Source organism: Phocoena phocoena, chromosome 2 (genome assembly GCF_963924675.1).
Source record: "Phocoena phocoena chromosome 2, mPhoPho1.1, whole genome shotgun sequence".
In the NCBI taxonomy this organism is placed as follows: Eukaryota; Metazoa; Chordata; class Mammalia; order Artiodactyla; family Phocoenidae; genus Phocoena; species Phocoena phocoena.
In genome coordinates, this window is record NC_089220.1 from 161,071,907 (window position 1) to 161,090,781 (window position 18,875).

At 43.1% G+C, this 18,875-nt stretch overlaps 1 protein-coding gene across 4 annotated transcripts in view; it reads left to right on the top strand.

Annotated features, from left to right (window-relative positions):
• The window catches only part of NRP1 (neuropilin 1), a 137,405-nt gene that overhangs the window by 89,503 nt on the left and 29,027 nt on the right, over positions 1–18,875 (top strand). For all 4 annotated transcript variants that reach the window (XM_065872801.1, XM_065872802.1, XM_065872803.1 and 1 more), the window contains exons 7-9: positions 4,895–5,050; positions 8,135–8,279; positions 16,905–17,236. In XM_065872801.1, the coding sequence (XP_065728873.1) occupies positions 4,895–5,050; positions 8,135–8,279; positions 16,905–17,236 (633 nt within the window). The remainder of the gene's footprint in view (positions 1–4,894; positions 5,051–8,134; positions 8,280–16,904; positions 17,237–18,875) is intronic.

The window sequence follows — 18,875 nt, forward strand, 5'->3', positions numbered from 1 at the left end:
CTGCCTGTCTTGGGTCGCCAATCTTGTCTACTGGATGTGAGGTTGGTGAGAGCTCATCAGATTCAGAAAGCTAACCCACCAAGAGGATGGCCGGATTTTGAGTGGCGGTCGTGACAACTGATTATTTTGGCTTCCGAATGAGCAGAGCACAGTAGTCTTTAGAGATCAATCCATTTCTTGACAAATAGTGTCTATAGCGGTGAGGGAAACGTGGTAGGTTGTCTAGTGATGTTATTTCATTCATTCATTTCCTCCCCATTGCCTCTGCCCTTCCTGTTCCCCCTTCTCCCTAGAACAGCCTTTCCCTTTTTATCCACTTGTGAGCCCTTACTGTGTATCTTTCATCAAAGTCAGCTGTGAGATGTGTCCAATCCCCCTACCTCTCCTTCCCCCGGGCATTGCCCCATCCTGTAATCTTGCGTTTGTGTCTCCCATTCTTGCTGCTCTTTGTATCCTCACCACTTAATACAGAACTTAGTGGAAACGCAGTACTAAGTGTCCACCAGTCAAGGTGAGTAGAAGTGTTCACAGGCGGCCGACTGATTAAATAGATGCCGCTACAGTCAGGCCATAGAATACCATGCAGCCATTGAAATTGATGATGTAGAAAAATACTTTTGGCATGGAAATATATCCATAAAACTAAACGAAAAGCAGGATATCGAACATAGAGGTAGTACGACCTCATTTTTACAATAACAAAACATACACATGATGGTTACATATATTTTGCATAAGGAAATAGAACTCTGGAAGGCTATTATCAGCCTTTATTTCCTATTGGTGGTCTTCTGAAGATTTTAATTTCTCCTTTAATCTCTTCTGCATCTTATGAATTTTCAATAGACATCTATCACTTTTCTATATAGAAAAGCAGATATTCCTTAAAAGAAATCATAAAAGTCTGGATGGAAGTAGAGGAAAAACACAATATGATGAATTGACAGATGGAGACCTGAGCTTTGCACTAAACATCTTGGAGTCAGAAGTGCCTTATTCTGCCCATCAGACCAAAAAGAGGAAATAGTCATTTGCAGTCAAAAAAAAGAGGAAAATGTTCTTTTAAGTTGACAAAACTTTACATGTGAAGGCACAAAGACAGAAAAGTCATATCTTGTGTTAGGAAGAATAAATACTTTACGCGGCTGGAAGATACGGTTGGAGGGAGGTAGATGCAGCAGGTGAGACTAAAACAGCAGGTAGATCGAGGCCAATGTCATGATTAGCAGAGATGGCTTCAGCCCTGAGAAAGGTATAAACACCCAGGTGTTAAGTCCCTCTGGGTCTCCTGACAGATACCTGTGGTGTGAGCAGTTGTGTGCTTCTGAGGCTGAGAGTTATCTATCTCCTCCCAAACTCTCTCAGGCGCTGAGGGTCTCTGTTAGGGCATTCCACAAAGGTCCCCAGGGAGAAAGGACTTAAAAGAACCTCTGTGGTATTGCCAGTGAGCGTCTCCACAGTGCTGGTCTGTGTCTTGGTAGAGTTCTGGGTACCATTCAGTTTTTTGTATCGTTTTTCTTTGCGGTACATGGGCCTCTCACTGTTGTGGCCTCTCCCGTTGCGGAGCACAGGCTCCGGACGCGCAGGCTCAGCGGCCGTGGCTCACGGGCCCAGCCGCTCCGCAGCATGTGGGATCTTCCCGGACCGGGATACGAACCCGCATCCCCTGCATCGGCAGGCGGACTCTCAACCACTGCGCCACCAGGGAAGCCCGCCATTCACTTTTAATTGCAGTCGTTCAAGTCCCAGTCCTAATCATTTGGTGAGGTTGTCATTCATCCTTTCTAAACCCAGTGGTAGTAACGTTAGGAAGAAAAATGAAATGAAATTTCAGGTATTCCCAGCACAGTGAGCAGGAGAATCTGCAGCTTTAAAGCACAACAGGAAACCTTATGCAATTACAAGGGGAGGTTGTGAATGCATTTCATTGCTGTTGAGAAAAGAAAATACCTTTTCTTCTTTACGAGTGATTCATACGTATGCTTTGGGGCCTTTCAGTCTGGGACTTTCATGTGTTTTCATGTCGTTTCATGTGTTGGCACCCGGTTAATTTCAGTCACTGGCTCCTTCCTTTCAAGTCAGTTGTTTCTAGTGCCTAGGATTCTTCTAGTTGACCACCAGTTAACTTCTTTCTTACCTAGTAACTAAATCTTACCCTGAGAACAAAATTTTAAAAATAGAAGAAGTACAGCCAGGGAATGAAGTTCTAGAGTTATTTCCAATCAGCCTAAGCTGCCTATACACTCGTGGGAATTTAAGCATTTCCAAACTGAAGAGCCATTTGTAGGTTTGACAGGAAGAGTTTATTTGCACAGCTCTACTTCATGCCCCCTTGGATGTCAAGGTTTTAAGGACCCTTCAGGTTGAAAGTGGATTCGGTATTAGGCATGAGGGCATGACTCAGTGGACAGTCAGCAAAGCACTAAGTGTCTGAGAGCATCTGAAAACAGTTGAAAAAGTTCCGTGCAGCCATGTCTAGAGTACCTATTAACTTTCAAGTTGCAGCATTAGGAAATCAGAGTTTTTGCAGCAACCTGAAATCATCTGGTTATTTGTCCAGAATAGAGTTAGGTTTGGGCTTGCCAGATAACATCGAGAAAAGAACACCCAGTTAAATTTGAATTTCAAGTAAGCAATGAACCTGTTGTTAGTATGTCCCAAATATCGCATGGGACATACTTATACTAAAAACATTTGTTGTTTATCTGAAATTCAAGTTTAACTGAATAGCTTGCATTTTTGTTGGCGAAATCTGGGAAACGTGGACTGCCTCCGTTTTTTGAAATTTGTACACAAATTCATACAAAGTACCAGTATTCACTTTTGGAATAAGTGCAAATTCCAGTTAAAAAGTATAGGCACTTGATAAAATACGTTGGACAAATACTTGTTAAATTAAGATTTAGAACATCCACCATTATTATCTTAAAATATTTATTGCTATTAAAGGCTTGCTCTTTTTTCTTTTAAATCTGGTGAAAGCGTTTATAGCCTAGACTTTACATCTTAAAATTCAGGAAAATGAAATAAAGATTGTTTTACATTGAATGGTATCCCCTTCCTTTCTAGATGAAATCTCCTATTGTTAAATTGTGTTAAGTTCAAGTTGGCTTCTCTGTGACAGGGACATTGCTGTTTTTCCTGGATGTAAGTCTTGGTTCAGTTTTGAAGGAATTGGCAACCTGTTGATTTAACTACTCCAAGGGCCTTCAGGAAAAAGCAATTCGTGGAAGACAATAGCCATTCTTCACAAGGCAGGCTGTACATAAAATGGAAATTCTTTAGCTAGCTGTTCATGACCCATGGGCACTAAAGGGTTAATTGAAATATTGTTTTCAGAAAATTGGGTTGTCATGTAGCAACTGGAAAGCAGGATTCAGAAGTTGTGGTTGGGGGGGCAGTGGTGTGCTTAGGGCTTTTGGGGGGGTTTTGTTTTTTGGCTTTTGTTGCCGTTTTCAGGGAAAACAGCCTCTTACTAGTGAATATAATATACGGTTGAAATATCGTGTTACTCTTAATCAGTTGTAACGTGCAATTACTTTTTGTGTCCTTTACAAAATATTTGCCAAATATTTGTGCTTCATTTCTTTAAAATCTCTGTATTATACAGAAATCCAATAAATAGAGGACATAGTAGAGGAAAACAATTTTATAGGAATAATCAAATGTATTCATAAAAGGAAAATATTTCTAATATAGAGAAACTGGTAATGATTTTTGTTTTAAGATGATTCTTGGTTATTAACAATGGAAATAAGGAAAGTTAAAGAAAAAATACCTATTTCACTTTTCTGAAAGCATGGAGTCCTAGGAAGTCGGAGAGGGAAGGGGTCTTCCGGGTTATCTGGTCCAACTCGTTCATTTTACAAATGAAGAACTAGAAGCCTAAAGATGAAGTGACTTGTCAGAGGCCCTATAGAGCAAACTCAAGGCAGAGCCGGTACTGGAACCTTGAGGGCCTGATCTCTGTCCTTCCCATTCACATCACAGGGCCATGGGAACAACTCAAGCCACTGCAGACCTCTGGGATGCAATCAGGGACCTCGGGCTTTGGTCACCCTCTGGTCATCACTACTGTGGTGCCCTCCAGGTGGCCCAGCCATCAGGGGTGTGAGAAAGTCTAGTGAGGGATGAAGGTAAGGCCATTGGGCTGAAGAACGTCTCCCCTGGAAACTCACCAGTGGAAGCTTGTTAAGTCCTAGCTGTTGTCCCACAGAGGCATCGTTCCTTCCCGGATTGATGCCTGGGAATCCTCCTGCCTCTCAAGCTGAACTACAAGGAGAGATACGGCAAAGGAAGAAATTTAGATGGATCAAAAATCCTAACTTTGCCCTCCTTCCCTCGACTCCATTCCAGATTACAAGTCTATGGCCCATTTCTCAACCCGCAGTACACACAAGTGCTTTCAGAGTCAGGATCGTTCTGATCCACATTCTGTTTGGAAGGAGGTAGGATGCTGCAGAGGGATGGGAAGTGGGATCATGTTAGACTCAAGTTCTAGTCCAGGCCTCTCCGTATCCAGTATGTGAGCTTATCTTGTTTGTCTTGATTTTCTATTTGTAAAATGACATCTATTAACGTGCTGTTTAGAAAGTATTGTGAATCTCTTAGAAAATACAGTAACATGATGTTGAACCCAGTTTTCTCTTTTGTACCAAGGATCAAGCAATCTTGGTGGCAACGATGAGAAAGGTCTCTTTTTTGGCCATTGCCAACCTAGGGCAGCTGCTGTCTTATCATATTGGAGGCTTTCTTGGGGTTGTTGATGCCGATGGAATTAGGGTCTCCTGATCCCAGGTGGATGAAAACTACACCATGGTACCCACAGGAAAAAATGCTCCACATTCCGGAGGTACAAGGATGGGCAACTGACAAGTCTGGTGTTGTCTTGTAGGTAGACCTGGGCCTTCTGCGCTTTGTCACTGCTGTCGGGACACAGGGAGCTATTTCAAAGGAAACCAAGAAGAAATACTATGTCAAGACATACAGAATAGACATTAGCTCCAACGGGGAAGACTGGATCACCATAAAAGAAGGAAATAAACCTGTTGTAAGTTTCCCTTCCACCTCCCCCAGCAATCGGGTCTTTGAAGTGGATGATCAATTTTCACTTGTTTGTTTGGGAGCTTGCTGTCTTGCCTGGTTTATTTTCGAATTGATTTAAAATGAAAAGTGCAATTAGAGGTTTAAATCTGACCAAGGGGTCTCATGTTCCCAGATCCAGAAGCCAAAAGGAAATTATATGGATGTTTCCAAGAAAAGTCAATACCGGCCAAATTAAGTCAAACTCAAGAATCACTTTAAACCTCCCACGGGGACAGAGACTATGCACAGGATAAACACCATCCTCTTAGAACCTCTGGAGTTGTTTTGTTTTGTCTTTCTGCCTGTGTTTCCTCATTCTCTTTCATAGATTGATCCTTTCTTCCTCTCTGTAATGGGCTGGTTTTAGAAGACTCCTTTTTATCTACCCTCTGTGGCTCACAAGCTAATTTACAAGTGTGTTTGGCTGCTTCTGTACGAATGAACAGAACTACAGGTGTTCCCTCAGATCCCATGAGCCACACGCCACCTGCTTGCTACTTTCCTGTCGAGGAGGCCACACCATGCCCTGCGCCCCGGGCACTCTGCTCTGAATTATTTGGAACTGAGATGTTTTTCTCAGCCTGCTGTTTATTTGAAGTTATGCTTGCTCTGATTTACTAATCAAAAGATTTTGGAGAACTCATGCTTGCTGTTTCCCCAAAATTAAAAGCTTGCCCTGGAGGCCGAGTGAAATGCACAGAATTGGTGAGGATAGTAGCAAAGATCCAGGTAACCTGGAATCCTGGGTTTGGGAAGAGACCAATTAACATGTCCTTGTCTCCATCTGGGGCATCCCTGGCCTTGATTTTCTCCTTCTGGGTCTGAAACTGAGAAAAGCCTCCTGGGTGTGAAGTGAGAGGCCTATAAATACGCTTTGATTAGCTGCAAAGCCCTCGCTGTCCCTTAGGGCAGGCAGGAAGGCCGAAGACATAGGGATGCAGCTGCCCTGTGAACAGACCAGCTCAAGGCCGCTGTCTAGCCCTAGAGGATGTGGAATAGATCCTCCATCTGGGGAAGGAAAACCCTCATAGTCATCATTGGTGGAGATCTAGTGAGTAAATTTTGACCCTGAGTGTAATGACTTATTCTTGTTTTGGAGTCGTTTTTTGAAGGCATGCTTTAGTTTCAAACAAACGAAAAAACGCTAATGCCAAGGACACACCAACATACAGAAGAACCCGGAGAGAGTAGGGAGGGCTGACCCCAGCTTTCAGGCCGTCTCTTTAATCAATGAGCACTGTCTCTCCAAGACACGGCTTCTCAGCCATGGTCCGCAGTTGTCCGCGTGGCCCGGATATGGGTGTGGGAGCACACAAGGGCCATAGGGGCATCTGACATGCACACAGCTCACTCTTGGTCCATGATCTGGGTCACCTTGGCACACAGAGGGCCTTCCAGAGTAGGAGGCAGAAAGAATAAAGGGTCAGCAAAGACCTGGCATGTGTATGCACCCTTTCACTGAACCCGAATGAAATCCCCACATCCACCCAGAGTCCAGCTCTCGTTGCCCACCTGCCTTTCACTACTTTGGGGCCTTTCAGGCACACCCCCTGCCCTGCTTTCCTCAGAGAGAGTTGGCTTCTGTACCTCAGCAACAGCGGCCTTCGACCACCAGCATTCCAGCAGCCCTCTTTCTGTTGGTGGCATGTGTGTCCTTACCTGGTTTTCAGCAAATATAAAATGCCTTCAGGGTGAACCAGACTGTGGTCCCTCCCTGAGGTGGATCCATTGGCCCTTGAAACACTGGTTTGGGAAGCTCTGCTCCTTCAGGCATGTCCCCATTATTCATCGTCACACAAAAATGCTTCCACACAGATTGTTTCCGAGAGAGATTTGCTGAAGTAAGACAAATCTAAAGGCTGTCACAGGCTGGGATAAATTCGATATTAAATCATCTCAGGAGAGGGATCCGGCTAACAGCCGACTTGGTAAAGCATTTGACCACCTCCCGTGGAGCAGGCCTCATGGGCTAAATGAAGTAAGAACTCCAGGCTGACTCTCCTAAGCCCCTTCTCCCAGGGGAACCGTGGTCCTCCTCCTAGGACTCATCTGGGAAGGTGGGTGGGAGTCTCTGCACCTCTGATGGCCCAGGGATGCTCTAGCTACACAAGGCCTGTGACTGAGACATGGTGCTTTTACACAGCTGTCCCCACCCAGAGCTGGAGTAAAATCCAGGGGAGTGGAGGCTTTCAGTCCCATCTGAGACTGGTCGAGTGCCGGAGGGTTCCACGTGGCAGACAGTCCCCGTTCCTCAGAGATCTCACTGGAGGACACTGCCGTGGCGCCATGCCCAGGCTGAGTGCCTCCGACAGACACTTGTGGGAAACCGGTTCGTGACTGGCACTCATTACATCTGCAGTTACATGCCTCATCTTTCTTAGAATAAAATGACTCATTTTTGAAACTAGAAACAGAAGCCCTGGGAAAACTGATTCTCCATTACATATCATTTATAACTCAGTTTTGATTTTGACCGCTAACACATAATTTTACCAATAACTGAAAAAGATTAAAGTCTTTCATAAATGTCAGGGATAAGATCTTCCATCAAGAAATGAAGTTAAAAGGGAGGAAGCTCCCTGACCTACTGCTGAACATAACCTAGAATTTTCAAAAAGTCAGACCCTACATTGAACTCAAAAAGCACTCCTTTGAGGGGTTCCTGGGAAAGTACAATAGTGAGAGTTCCCAAGAATTGTCTACAGTATTCTGTAAGTCCTTCTGATAATGTTAATAATTTTCCCACTTTTTTAAATAATAGCATAGTATTCTACAACAAATGCTATCCTTATAATAGTACCTTTGGAGGCTCTGTCCTTTCAGAAAATTGAATAGATGATTAGGACAACATTCTATATTAGACACAATTCTTTCTGATTGCCATTATTTGGAAAAATAACATGACAAATTATTAACACTACCTCAACCACGGTAAACAGTGAGGAAATTGTAAATAATTTGACAAGCACTGGTGAAAACATATTTCTGGATTTGTTTTCAGACAATCCAAAATGTCTGCTATTAAAGGGCCCTTCCTTTTTCCATCTAGATCTTTCAGGGAAACACCAACCCCACAGATGTTGTGATTGGAGTTTTCCCCAAACCCCTGATAACTCGATTTGTCCGAATCAAACCTGTGACTTGGGAAACTGGCATATCTATGAGATTTGAAGTCTATGGCTGCAAGATAACAGGTAAGACTGAAGATCACCTGGGTTTGATTTATGTAAACTTTTAAATATTGGGAGAGTCATTTGGTGTAAATGGGGTCGGTCATTTTCATTTGATAGTTAAGAGCGTACGCTTTGGATTTAGACAAAAGTGAGTTCAAAGCCTACTTGTACTACTCGCTGGCTTATTTCTTTGGGCACTTTATGACCTTTCAAAGCCTTAGTTATCTCACCTGGAAAACAGGGTTGTTGTGATAACGGATCAGCTAGTGGATACGAAGCATTTACACAGCCTGACGTGTGGTGGGTATTTACTAAGTGGTGCTTTTCCGCTAGACGGCAAGCTCCAGGAAGGCAGGTAAAGCTCCAAGAAGGCAGGTACCTTCCCCGTCATCCTCTGTCTCCTCGGTACTCGGCACGCTGACTGCTACTTAGTAGATTTACAATAAATGTTGCGTGAAATGTTCTTCACCTGCTTTGTCTTTTTACTTTTTCTTCTAATTTACATATATATATTTTTAATTGAAACATAGTTGATTTACAATGTTAGTTTGAGGTGTACATCATAGTGATTTGATATTTTTGTAGATTATACTCCATTTAAAGTTATTACAAAAGATTGGTTATATTCCTGTGCTATATATTATATCCCTGCATCTTACTTGTTTTTGTTTTGTTTTTTAACTTTTTATTTTATACTGGAGTATATCCAGTTAACAATGTTGTGATAGTTTCAGCCAAAGCAACTCAGCCATACATATACATGTATCCATTCTCCCCCAGACTCCCCTCCCATCCAGCCTGCCACTGAACAGTGAGGAGAGTTCCCTGTGCTATGCAGTAGGTCCTTGTTGGTTATCCTTTTTAAATACAGCAGCATGTACATGTCAATTCCAAACTCCCTAACTTTCTCTTCCCTCCACCCTTCCCCGCCGGTAACCATAAGTTCATTCTCTAAGTCTGTGAGTCCGTTTCTGTTTTGTAAATACGTTCATTTGTATCATTTCTTTTTAGATCCTGCATATAAGCAATATCATACAATATTTCCCTTTCTCTGTCTGACTTACCTGTCTTTTTAATTTTGAGGTCTAGAGGTGACCTCACCAGCTGTAGCTGTTCAGGAGGAGTTTAATTTACCAGAATTTCTCCTTTTACTTACTTAACTGCCCTGACAGCTTTCTCCTAGGTTTTGGCTCAATATATGTCTATCTTTTGTTGAATGAATATGCTAACATTAGAAATCAATTTGTCAGTATTTCTCATTTTTGAGTTTGCTTCTTCTGACATTAAAAGGACTTTAAAAGTCTCTGTTAAATTTGGAACAAGTAGGTGGATTATATCCACTTGAGAGGCGAAGATGAGGTACTGGGCGATTAAGTGGCTAAAAAGATAGGCAGGTACCGAGCAGGGAGTAAAAGAAGGTCCTGTTATTCTCACTGTGTTTCTGTGGCGACCAGTACTGCTCTTACTTGTCCGTTGATCTTCTTGTACAACCACTCTGTATTCTGAAGTAAGTAGCAGTCACGTTAGAATTCCTTTCCATTTAAGTAAATACACTGCAAATTTTTCATTAAAAGAAAAAAGTATAGTGTAACCTCCATAGTAAGCTTAAAACTTCAAAGACAAAATCGGTAACTGATTCACCAAAAAGTAATTAAAAGTGAACAACGTTTAAAGATCTGAGAACTGGGACTTCCCTGGTGGTGCAGTGGTTAAGAATCCGCCTGCCAATGCAGGGGACAGGGGTTCGAGCCCTGGTCTGGGAAGATCCCATATCTCGCAGCTAGAGAAAGCCCGAGCACAGCAACAAAGACCCAACGCAGCCAAAAATAAATAAATTTATTTTTTTAAAAATCTGCGAACTATCTTTCATATAACGTTAGTATACATATTAAGGGCGTTTAACTTCTCATTGCATGAATGCCAACACTATTGTTTTTATTTTTATCCTCTTAAGTATAATTATTTTTAGAGAAGGAAACTATTGACTTTTGAAGGAAAAAAAAAGATCACCTGGGCAGTTTTCCATGAAATTACAAGCAATTTGACAAAGAGCTAATGAAGGAGAAAAAAAAAAAAACACATTTGTTTACAGTTCGTTTTGGAAAGTGAAAACTGACTTTTGATTTCTTCCCCAAATTTTATTTATTTCCATCCTAGAGACAGACTTGTTTATTGTTTTAGGATCTAAACATTTACAAAGTTCAAGTCCTTGGAGGCAGGAATTGGGTGGAGAAGGGCTTGGAGGGAGAAAAGGGCTTTATTCCTTTTTTTAAATTTTATTTTAAATTTATTTATTTTTGGCTGCATTGGGTCTTCATTGCTGTGCGCTGGCTTTCTCTAGCTGCAGCGAGTGGGGGCTACTCTTCATTGTGGTGAGCAGAATTCTCATTGCGGTGGCTTCTCTTGTTACGGAGCACAGGCTCTAGGCACACGGGCTTCAGTAGTTGCGGCACGCAGGCTCAGTAGTTGTGGCTCGCAGGCTCTAGAGCGCAGGCTCAGTAGTTGTAGCACAAGGGCTTAGCTGCTCCGTGGCATGTGGGATCTTCCTGGACCAGGTGTCCCCTGCGTTGGCAGACAGATTCTTAACCACTGCGCCACCAGGGGAGTCCCACCTTGGCTTTATTCTTGATCAGCAGTTGCATGAAAGTTCTAGGTCATTTTAAGAGCATTACAAATGTGAGAGACTACCCATAAATTCATAGAAACAAGGCCATCTGAGGGCAGGGTGGAAATTTCTGGTCCATTCCTCCCACCTAATTTCACGTCACTGTACCAGAAAAAAAGAAGTAAACTTCATAAAGACTCCAAATGCGTTAGTGTGAATTCTGACTCTCCTTTTAATTAAACAAAATCCTTGTTTAAGCCTGAACCGCGCTTTCTCATTTTCACAAGGACTTTCCTGAAAGGTAATTCTAGGCGTATGAGTCTTCACAGGTAAACAAGGCAAATAATTTACTGGATTTTTAAAACTAGTTAAATGACCTAGTTATCTAAACAGAGGTCTAAAATACCATGTTTTGATATTTTCACACATATTCTATTTTAGAGTTAACTTTAAGTAGCTATTTTTTTTCAACTTGCATACTGCTGCTGTCTTAATCACGACCCCTAATATATTTTAGACACTTCCTAGTAAGATCTTTCTAGTAAGATCGCTACAACTGCCAAATAACTGATCAAAGCAGGTTTTGGGAGAGGCCAGTGTGTCGTAACGATGGTCACACAGAAAGAAGGTGTGCAGCCATATCCAGGCTTTGCTCTGGGCTGTCCATTTAGTGAATGAGTGACCATGGACAAGACCCTGAGTCCCTCTTATCTCCATCTCCTTGTCAGTCAGTAGATCTCCATCTCCTTGATTCAGCTGTAATGAAGATTTAAGTGAAAGGATTTTATAACGCTTGGCTTAGAGTAAATGCTCACTAAATGGTACCCAGTAAATTAAACAGTTTATGGTACTCAATAAATTGAACCTAGAATAGGCCCCAGCAAACAGAGCCCCTAATGAGACAATGATATCAGTGTTTTCTTCTTTTTTTTGTTTGTTTTTTGGGGCTTTTGTTTGTTTGTTTGTTTGCGGTACGCAGGCCTCTCGCTGTTGTGGCCTCTCACGTTGTGGAGCACAGGCTCTGGACACGCAGGCTCAGCGGCCATGGCTCACGGACCTAGCCGCTCTGCGGCATGTGGGATCTTCCCGGACTAGGACACGAACCCGTGTCCCCTGCATCGGCAGGCAGACTCTCAACCACTGCGCCACCAGGGAAGCCCTCCATGTTTTCTTCTTAATTACCAGAGTAGATAATTTTCATCTTTTAGAGGCCATGGTCCCCTCCGTGGAGACCAATGAAAGAAATACAAGACTGCAGGTTCACCGGGGGTCTGGAAGATGCATGAAAGCAGGAGCCATGTCTATCTTCTTTTCCATTGTGTCCTGTGTGCCTGGAACAAAATACGTGCCCAATACACTTATTTTTTTAATGAATGAATGAACTGCAGTTTTATCCATTTCTTACGATAAACAAGTGACTGGATTGCAAAATTTTACCCTTTCCGCTTGAGTGGGCAAGCCTCAACTCAATCAGGATTTTTTAAAAAGAAACTGTTGAATTAAAAGTTACCATGAGAACACATCACTTGAATCCAAAGTCTCCAGAGCCCACAAGTTTTAAACCAATTTTTCCATTCAGAAATTATTTTTTAGAAATACAGCAATCCTGGAATAACCAGAGGATACAATGGTGGGTCACCACATAGAGAGATAAGGAAAACAAAATTGGAGCAAACCGTTCTACTTTGTAGGTAATTGACAAAGGAGCATTTTCATTATTTTGACAAGGCAGGCTTCATCATTTTGGCAAAGCTGGAAACTGGTGAAAATGCCCTTGCTGTCTGAGAACACACCACAAACGCTGTTGACTTTTTCGTTAACCAGAAGTTAATTAACTGCGGCTTCTGCACAGGTCAGCGTGTTCCTGTGTTGATCAGAGTTTGCAGGGATGATCTCAGGCCCTACAACGTCCAGAGGTACCTTCTGAGTCATCGAGGGAAGATTAAATTATGCTCATTCAGCTTCACCCATCAAATGCAGTTATTACCTCCTCATTCCTCGAAAACTGGTTAACTATTTGATTTACCAGTATATCTGTTTTCACGTTAAAGCTCAGTTCAGAGATTTTACTGGAAAATAACGTCAATGAAAATAACCGCTGCCGGAGGGGAAAGGAGTTGCGGGGGTGGGGGGTTGAAAAGGGTGAAGGAAATTAAGAGGTACAAACCTCCAGGTGTAAAATGAATAAGCCACAGCGATGTAATGTACAGTATAAGGAATATGGCTAATAATATGGTAAAAACTTTGCACGGGGACAGATGGTTACTGGACTTATGGTGATCGTTTCATAAGATATGCAGATGTCAAATCACTATGTAGTATATCTGAAATTAATGTAATGTTGTACATCAACTATGTTTCAATAAAAAAGGAAAAGAACCACCTAATTCCCCATCACAGAACTCATTTCTCCCTCCCATCTAGGATTGGTTTTAAGGTTTCTAAACAGGGTTGCCAAGTGAAATACAGAATGTCTAGTTCAATTTGATGCAGATAAATGCATAACTTTTTAGTATAAGTTAGGTCCCATGCAATATTGGGGACAAACTTATACTAAAAAATTATTTGCTGTTTATTTGAAATTCTGATTTAGTTTGGCAGCCTGTTTCTTGTGTTGTTGTTTTTGTTAGATTATTTGTTCGTTAAATCTAGCAACACTATTTCCAAAGGATCTGAGATGGAGCCAGGCTAATCAGGGCACATCTGAGCTAGCCTACCGTGGATGAACAGAGCTAGATCCTAGCAGCTTATGCAAACCTTGAATTGTTAGTGGAACCTTTCTCCTAATCATGGCTAAAAGTGAGTCACTGGTTTTCAGTCAAAGGCAAATCAAGGTGCCTCTTCCTTGATCTTGGATGAGGCCGACTTGCAGAAGGAATGCCCTTCTGACTGCACGAGGGCTCTGTTGGCAGGATGCGGGCTGGCATCACGAGGCTTGTGGATGCGAGGACTGTGCCCCAGCCAGCTCTGCACTAGAGAAGGGACATTCTTCCGGTAAAGGTTCTGCCCTCCTTACAGTATTCAAGTTAATTGTGTTTTTCTCCAAATGGTAACATCTGGTACATATTACCAGCTAAACATTTTCTTTGCAAAAGCTGGTTTTGAACCGGACAGGTGTGACCACAGTGACCGAAAATGTGACTTCTATTTTTAACACTAAAACTTCCAGAGACGCTCAGTAAAATCTTTTTTGTCAATCTTTTTATAATCCCCATTGAATTTATTCTTGGTTTCCAGATCCCAGCCTGGAGCAAACACTGCAGCTGAATTACAGGAAAGGGTGCTTGGGGAAAATGACAACTGCCTTTTATTGTGTTAATAAGCTGATTCATTCAATAAATATTTGCAGAGTAAATACCAAGAATAAAGGGCACAAGGAGTCATAGAAAAGTTTTTAATATGACTTGGTTCACTCCCTCAGAGAACTTAAAACCTAGGGAGGCAAGTAGCAACCCAAAGAACTGAATATGGCCAGTATATATGAGACATGCAGGTGGAGAGCTAGGAAGAGTACCAGAAAAGGAAAACCATGTCTAGTTGGAGAGATCAGAAAAATTGAATATATAAGGTAAAATTTGAAAACAGGTCAAGATTTTAAGATAGTGGGAAGGACAAAATGATGGGGAATTCTTTAGTGGAGGGAACAGAATGAGAGAAAGCCCCCAACTACTACCACCACCGAGGTGAGGGAGCCTTCACTGAGGAGGGGCCTTGCAAGGCCATAGTATGGAAGACCTGGCACACTGGGTTGAAAGTATGTGCATAATTTGTAGGTGAGCAGGCACCGAATTTTTTTTTTTTTTTTTTTTTTTTTGCGGTACGCGGGCCTCGCACTGTCGTGGCCTCTCCCGCTGCAGAGCACAGGCTCCGGACGCGCAGGCTCAATGGCCATGGCTCACGGGCCCAGCCGCTCCACGGCATGTGGGATCTTCCCGGACCAGGGCACGAACCCGTGTCCCTTGCATCGGCAGGCGGACTCTCAACCACTGCGCCACCAGGGAAGCCCTGCACCGAATTTTTGAGTAAAGAAATGGCATGTATCTGAGTAATTCATTCTTAAGGGTCAGCTGGTAACACGGACACAGCCTAATAGTATTAGAAACATGCCTCTCACTATGGTTACATTTCAGGCTGAATTTTGATTTATGCAGAATGGAGTTGTTTCAAAGAAAAACAGATTCTCCTTCCTGGCATGTCCTCAATGGAGATGTACAATTTTGAAAAGAGAATAATTGAAGTGTTGAACATTTTGTTATTAACCCACCAATCAATTAATCAGTGGTGGGTACTCTCCTGCTCAGAAGCTCCTTGGGCTGCTGTAGAAGATATAGAAAGATCTATGATGCCATTCATTGCCTTTGAGGAATTTCTAATCTGGTTCTGAACACAGAACTCCCAATCTTAAAACATGGAGAGAACGGCTTAATACTAAACTCTGTGCTGCTTCCTGTATGGTAGTCATATTTCTGAGAAGGGAGGGTTCAGGATAAAGGATAGAGTCATTTGAGAAGTTTTCAGGAAGAGCCTTAAGCTGGGTTTGAAAGTCTGGGCAGAACTCACCTCTGTCAACAGGAGGATGAGGGGGCAGCAGGAACATTTTGAACAAAGGCAATGATGAGAATTCTCTCTATGGTATGTGGGAAGAAAATGGATTACTGTCAGTAATAGGAAATAAAATTAGATACCTAGGAGGAAGCCAAAATGAGGGTGTTGAAAAACCAGATCGAGACTTTTTATAGTGTCCCATAAATAATGGAGAGCCATGGAAATTTTTCAGAGATCTCTCTTTTTTTTATTGTGGTCAAATGTACATAACATAGTTTACCATTCTAACCATTTTTAAGGATACAATTTAGTTGCTTCAGTAATCACGTTATTGTGTGACCATCACCACAATCCATCTTCAGAACTTTTCATTATCCCAAACTGAAACTCTATACCCATGAAACACTAACTCTCCACTCCCCTCCCCCCAGCTTCTGGAACCCACCATTCTACTTTATGTCCTTTTGAATTTGACTCTTCTAGGTACCTCGTATCAGTGGAATCATGCAGTATTTGTCCTTTTGTGTCTGGCTTATTTTCCTTAGCAATGGAAGATTTTTGAACATAAGAGTGACATCACAAAAAATTATGAAAAGCGACGTGGGTGTTGTTGATTCAAAACTGGGGTTTGAGAGGGTAGTCAGGAGACCACTTGGCATGTAGCCATGGCGTCAAGACGATGCCAAAAGAAATGAAGATCGCAAGACTTTTTTTTTAAACAAAAATATGACAGGATTTGGTAGCAGAACAGGAATGGAAAATGGAAAACGGAAAGACAAGATGACTAGGCAGGAGCTAGCTGATTGGTGGTGATTCCACCCATTAAAGTGCAGAGTTGGATAAAGGGATCTGGTGTCGAGGGGAAAGGACTGTTTCTGTTTGGACTTGGGACATCTGAGTTGACAGTGAGATCGTTCAAAGTTCTCGTGCCGTTTAGAAATGGGGGTGGGGAGGACACCTGGGCGGAAGATGGGCCCCTCCTTCAACGCTCAATCCAAAGGTTTCCCCCACCCCCGGGAGGAGGCCCTCCTACCTCTTCAAGCGGAGCCGAGCACTTTCTTTCTCTTCACCACCTCATCATCTTCTTTTTGCTTTTGTCTTGGCAACTTTCCTGCTGTTGGAATTATTGGTTTACACATCTCCAGCCCCGCATAAACTGAACCTCCATTGGGCAGGGCCTGTACTTGATCTAGAGATAACTTCCGGATACCAAAGGGACCGAACGTCAATACTTTGACCTTAAACTTAGAAGAACTCAAAAAGGGAAGAAATGAATGTTCTTATCAAAGATTTTCTTTACCGGACTGTGAGTGTAGGGCAGGGAGTGTAGAAAGAGGAACGGGGAAGCTCTGCTTTAATGTCAGATGATCCAGACATTTGCAGATCTACATGAATGCGTACAGACCATGTTTTTATTCAATATGTTGGATTCTCTTTCTAAGCATGGAGACTTCTAGAAAATCATTTTACATCGCCTATTCCGTTCCCCTCTCTAGATTATCCTTGCTCTGGAATGTTGGGTATGGTGTCCGGACTTATTTCCGACTCCCAGATCACAGCATCCAACCAAGGGGACAGGAACTGGATGCCTGAAAATATCCGCCTGGTGACCAGCCGCTCGGGCTGGGCACTGCCGCCCGCCCCGCACCCGTACGTGAATGAGTGGCTTCAGGTGGACCTGGCGGAGGAGAAGATCGTGCGGGGCGTCATCATTCAGGGGGGCAAACACCGGGAGAACAAGGTGTTCATGAGGAAATTCAAGATCGGGTACAGCAACAACGGCTCGGACTGGAAGATGGTCATGGACGACAGCAAGCGCAAGGCCAAGGTGAGGCCCGGGCGGGGGCGGCGCCGGGAGGGGGCGGGGCGGCGCCGGGAGGGGGCCCTGCCTCACGGCCTTGACTTGAATCAAGGACCCCGGCTTCTTCCTGTGGAAGCGCTGCTTCTCATTTCCTGAAAGCCCTGGGATCTGCGGGGGCGAGTGATGGAGACAGTAAGATTCTAGGGGAGACAGGAATTCCACGGCTGAGAATCGCGTCGCCGGTCACCTTTCTCTCCCGTAGGGAACAGCAGGTGGCTCAGGGGACCGGGAGGTCGTGAGGGTGGGTCCAGGGGGCCACTGCGGTAGGAATTCAGAATCTCTCTGCAGACTCTAATCTTTCCGTGAGCACCCGCCTCCAGGCCCCTTCTCTCACGCATCCCTTAAGTGTACTTTTAAATTAAAAAAAATTTTTTTTATTGAATGAAAGAGTCTTTAAATTTTGTAGTGCTTTACAATTTTCAAAAGTTTCATAATTGTGCTGAAACACACATAACAGAAAATTTGCCATCTTAACCTTTTTAAGTGTACAGTTCAGTAGGGTTAAGTACATTCACGCTGGTGTGCAAGCCCACCTCCAGAACTTCCTCATCTTGCAAAACAAACTCCGCCCCCATTAAACAATAATTTTCACCCCCTCTCCCCCAGCCCCTGACAACCACCATTCCACTTTCTGTTTCTATGCATTTGACTACTCCGGGAGCCTCATGTAAGTGGAATCAGACAATATTTAGCCTTATTTTACTTGGGATGATGTCCTCAAGGGTCATCCATGTCGTAACCTGGATCCGAATTTCATTCCTTTTTAAAGCTGAATAATATTTTATCGTATGTACAGACCACATGTTGGGTATCTATCCATCCACTGACGGACACTTTCATTGCTTCTAACTCTTGGCCATCATGAATAATGCTTATGTCTATTTCTTATACGTTGGAACCTTTCAAAAAGTAGTTGGCCCTTGAGGATCTAGTGAAAAAGAAATATTCCAACCTTCACCAGAACACGTGGCATGATTTTTTTTTAACGGAACAGGTATTCTTTAGTGATTATGTTCTTCTAAGGCTCTTGGTTAAATGTATATGCATTTCCTGAGCACAGAACACCAACTAGGAAAGGACACCCCGAGTATGCTGCATGGCCTAGAAACTGATTTCAGATTAAAATAAGGAAGAGCCCCCAGAAGTTCAGTTCTGCATGCAGAACTATATGTGGGTTCTGTATTCAACTGATGATACTTCTCACGCCTAACACAATTGGCCTTTCGGTCCCAGTCTTTCCGTCCCTGCTTTGCCAAGGACCTACTCCTTTTATGAAAAGATTTTAGCTCATTAGAGGGAATGGGAGTGTGGGAATATGGCTTCATACAGTCACTGGGGCCAAAGGCTTTGCAGACAATAAACAAAGCCGGGCCACGCAGCCAGCTCCCACTCGGCCCAGATGTGGAGGCTCTGCAGAGACTGTCCCTACGGCTGTGCTCCGCACCAGTGGGCGGGCCACCAAGAGGGATGATGCTGTCGGAAATGTAAGAATTCCTCTCCCATCTCATCCCCAGTTAACTTGTGGTTTCTAAAACGTTTCCAGTGTTGTGGTTTTTTTTTTAATCTATGTGCAGCTACTTTCTTGCTTGTGTCCATTTCATTTTCC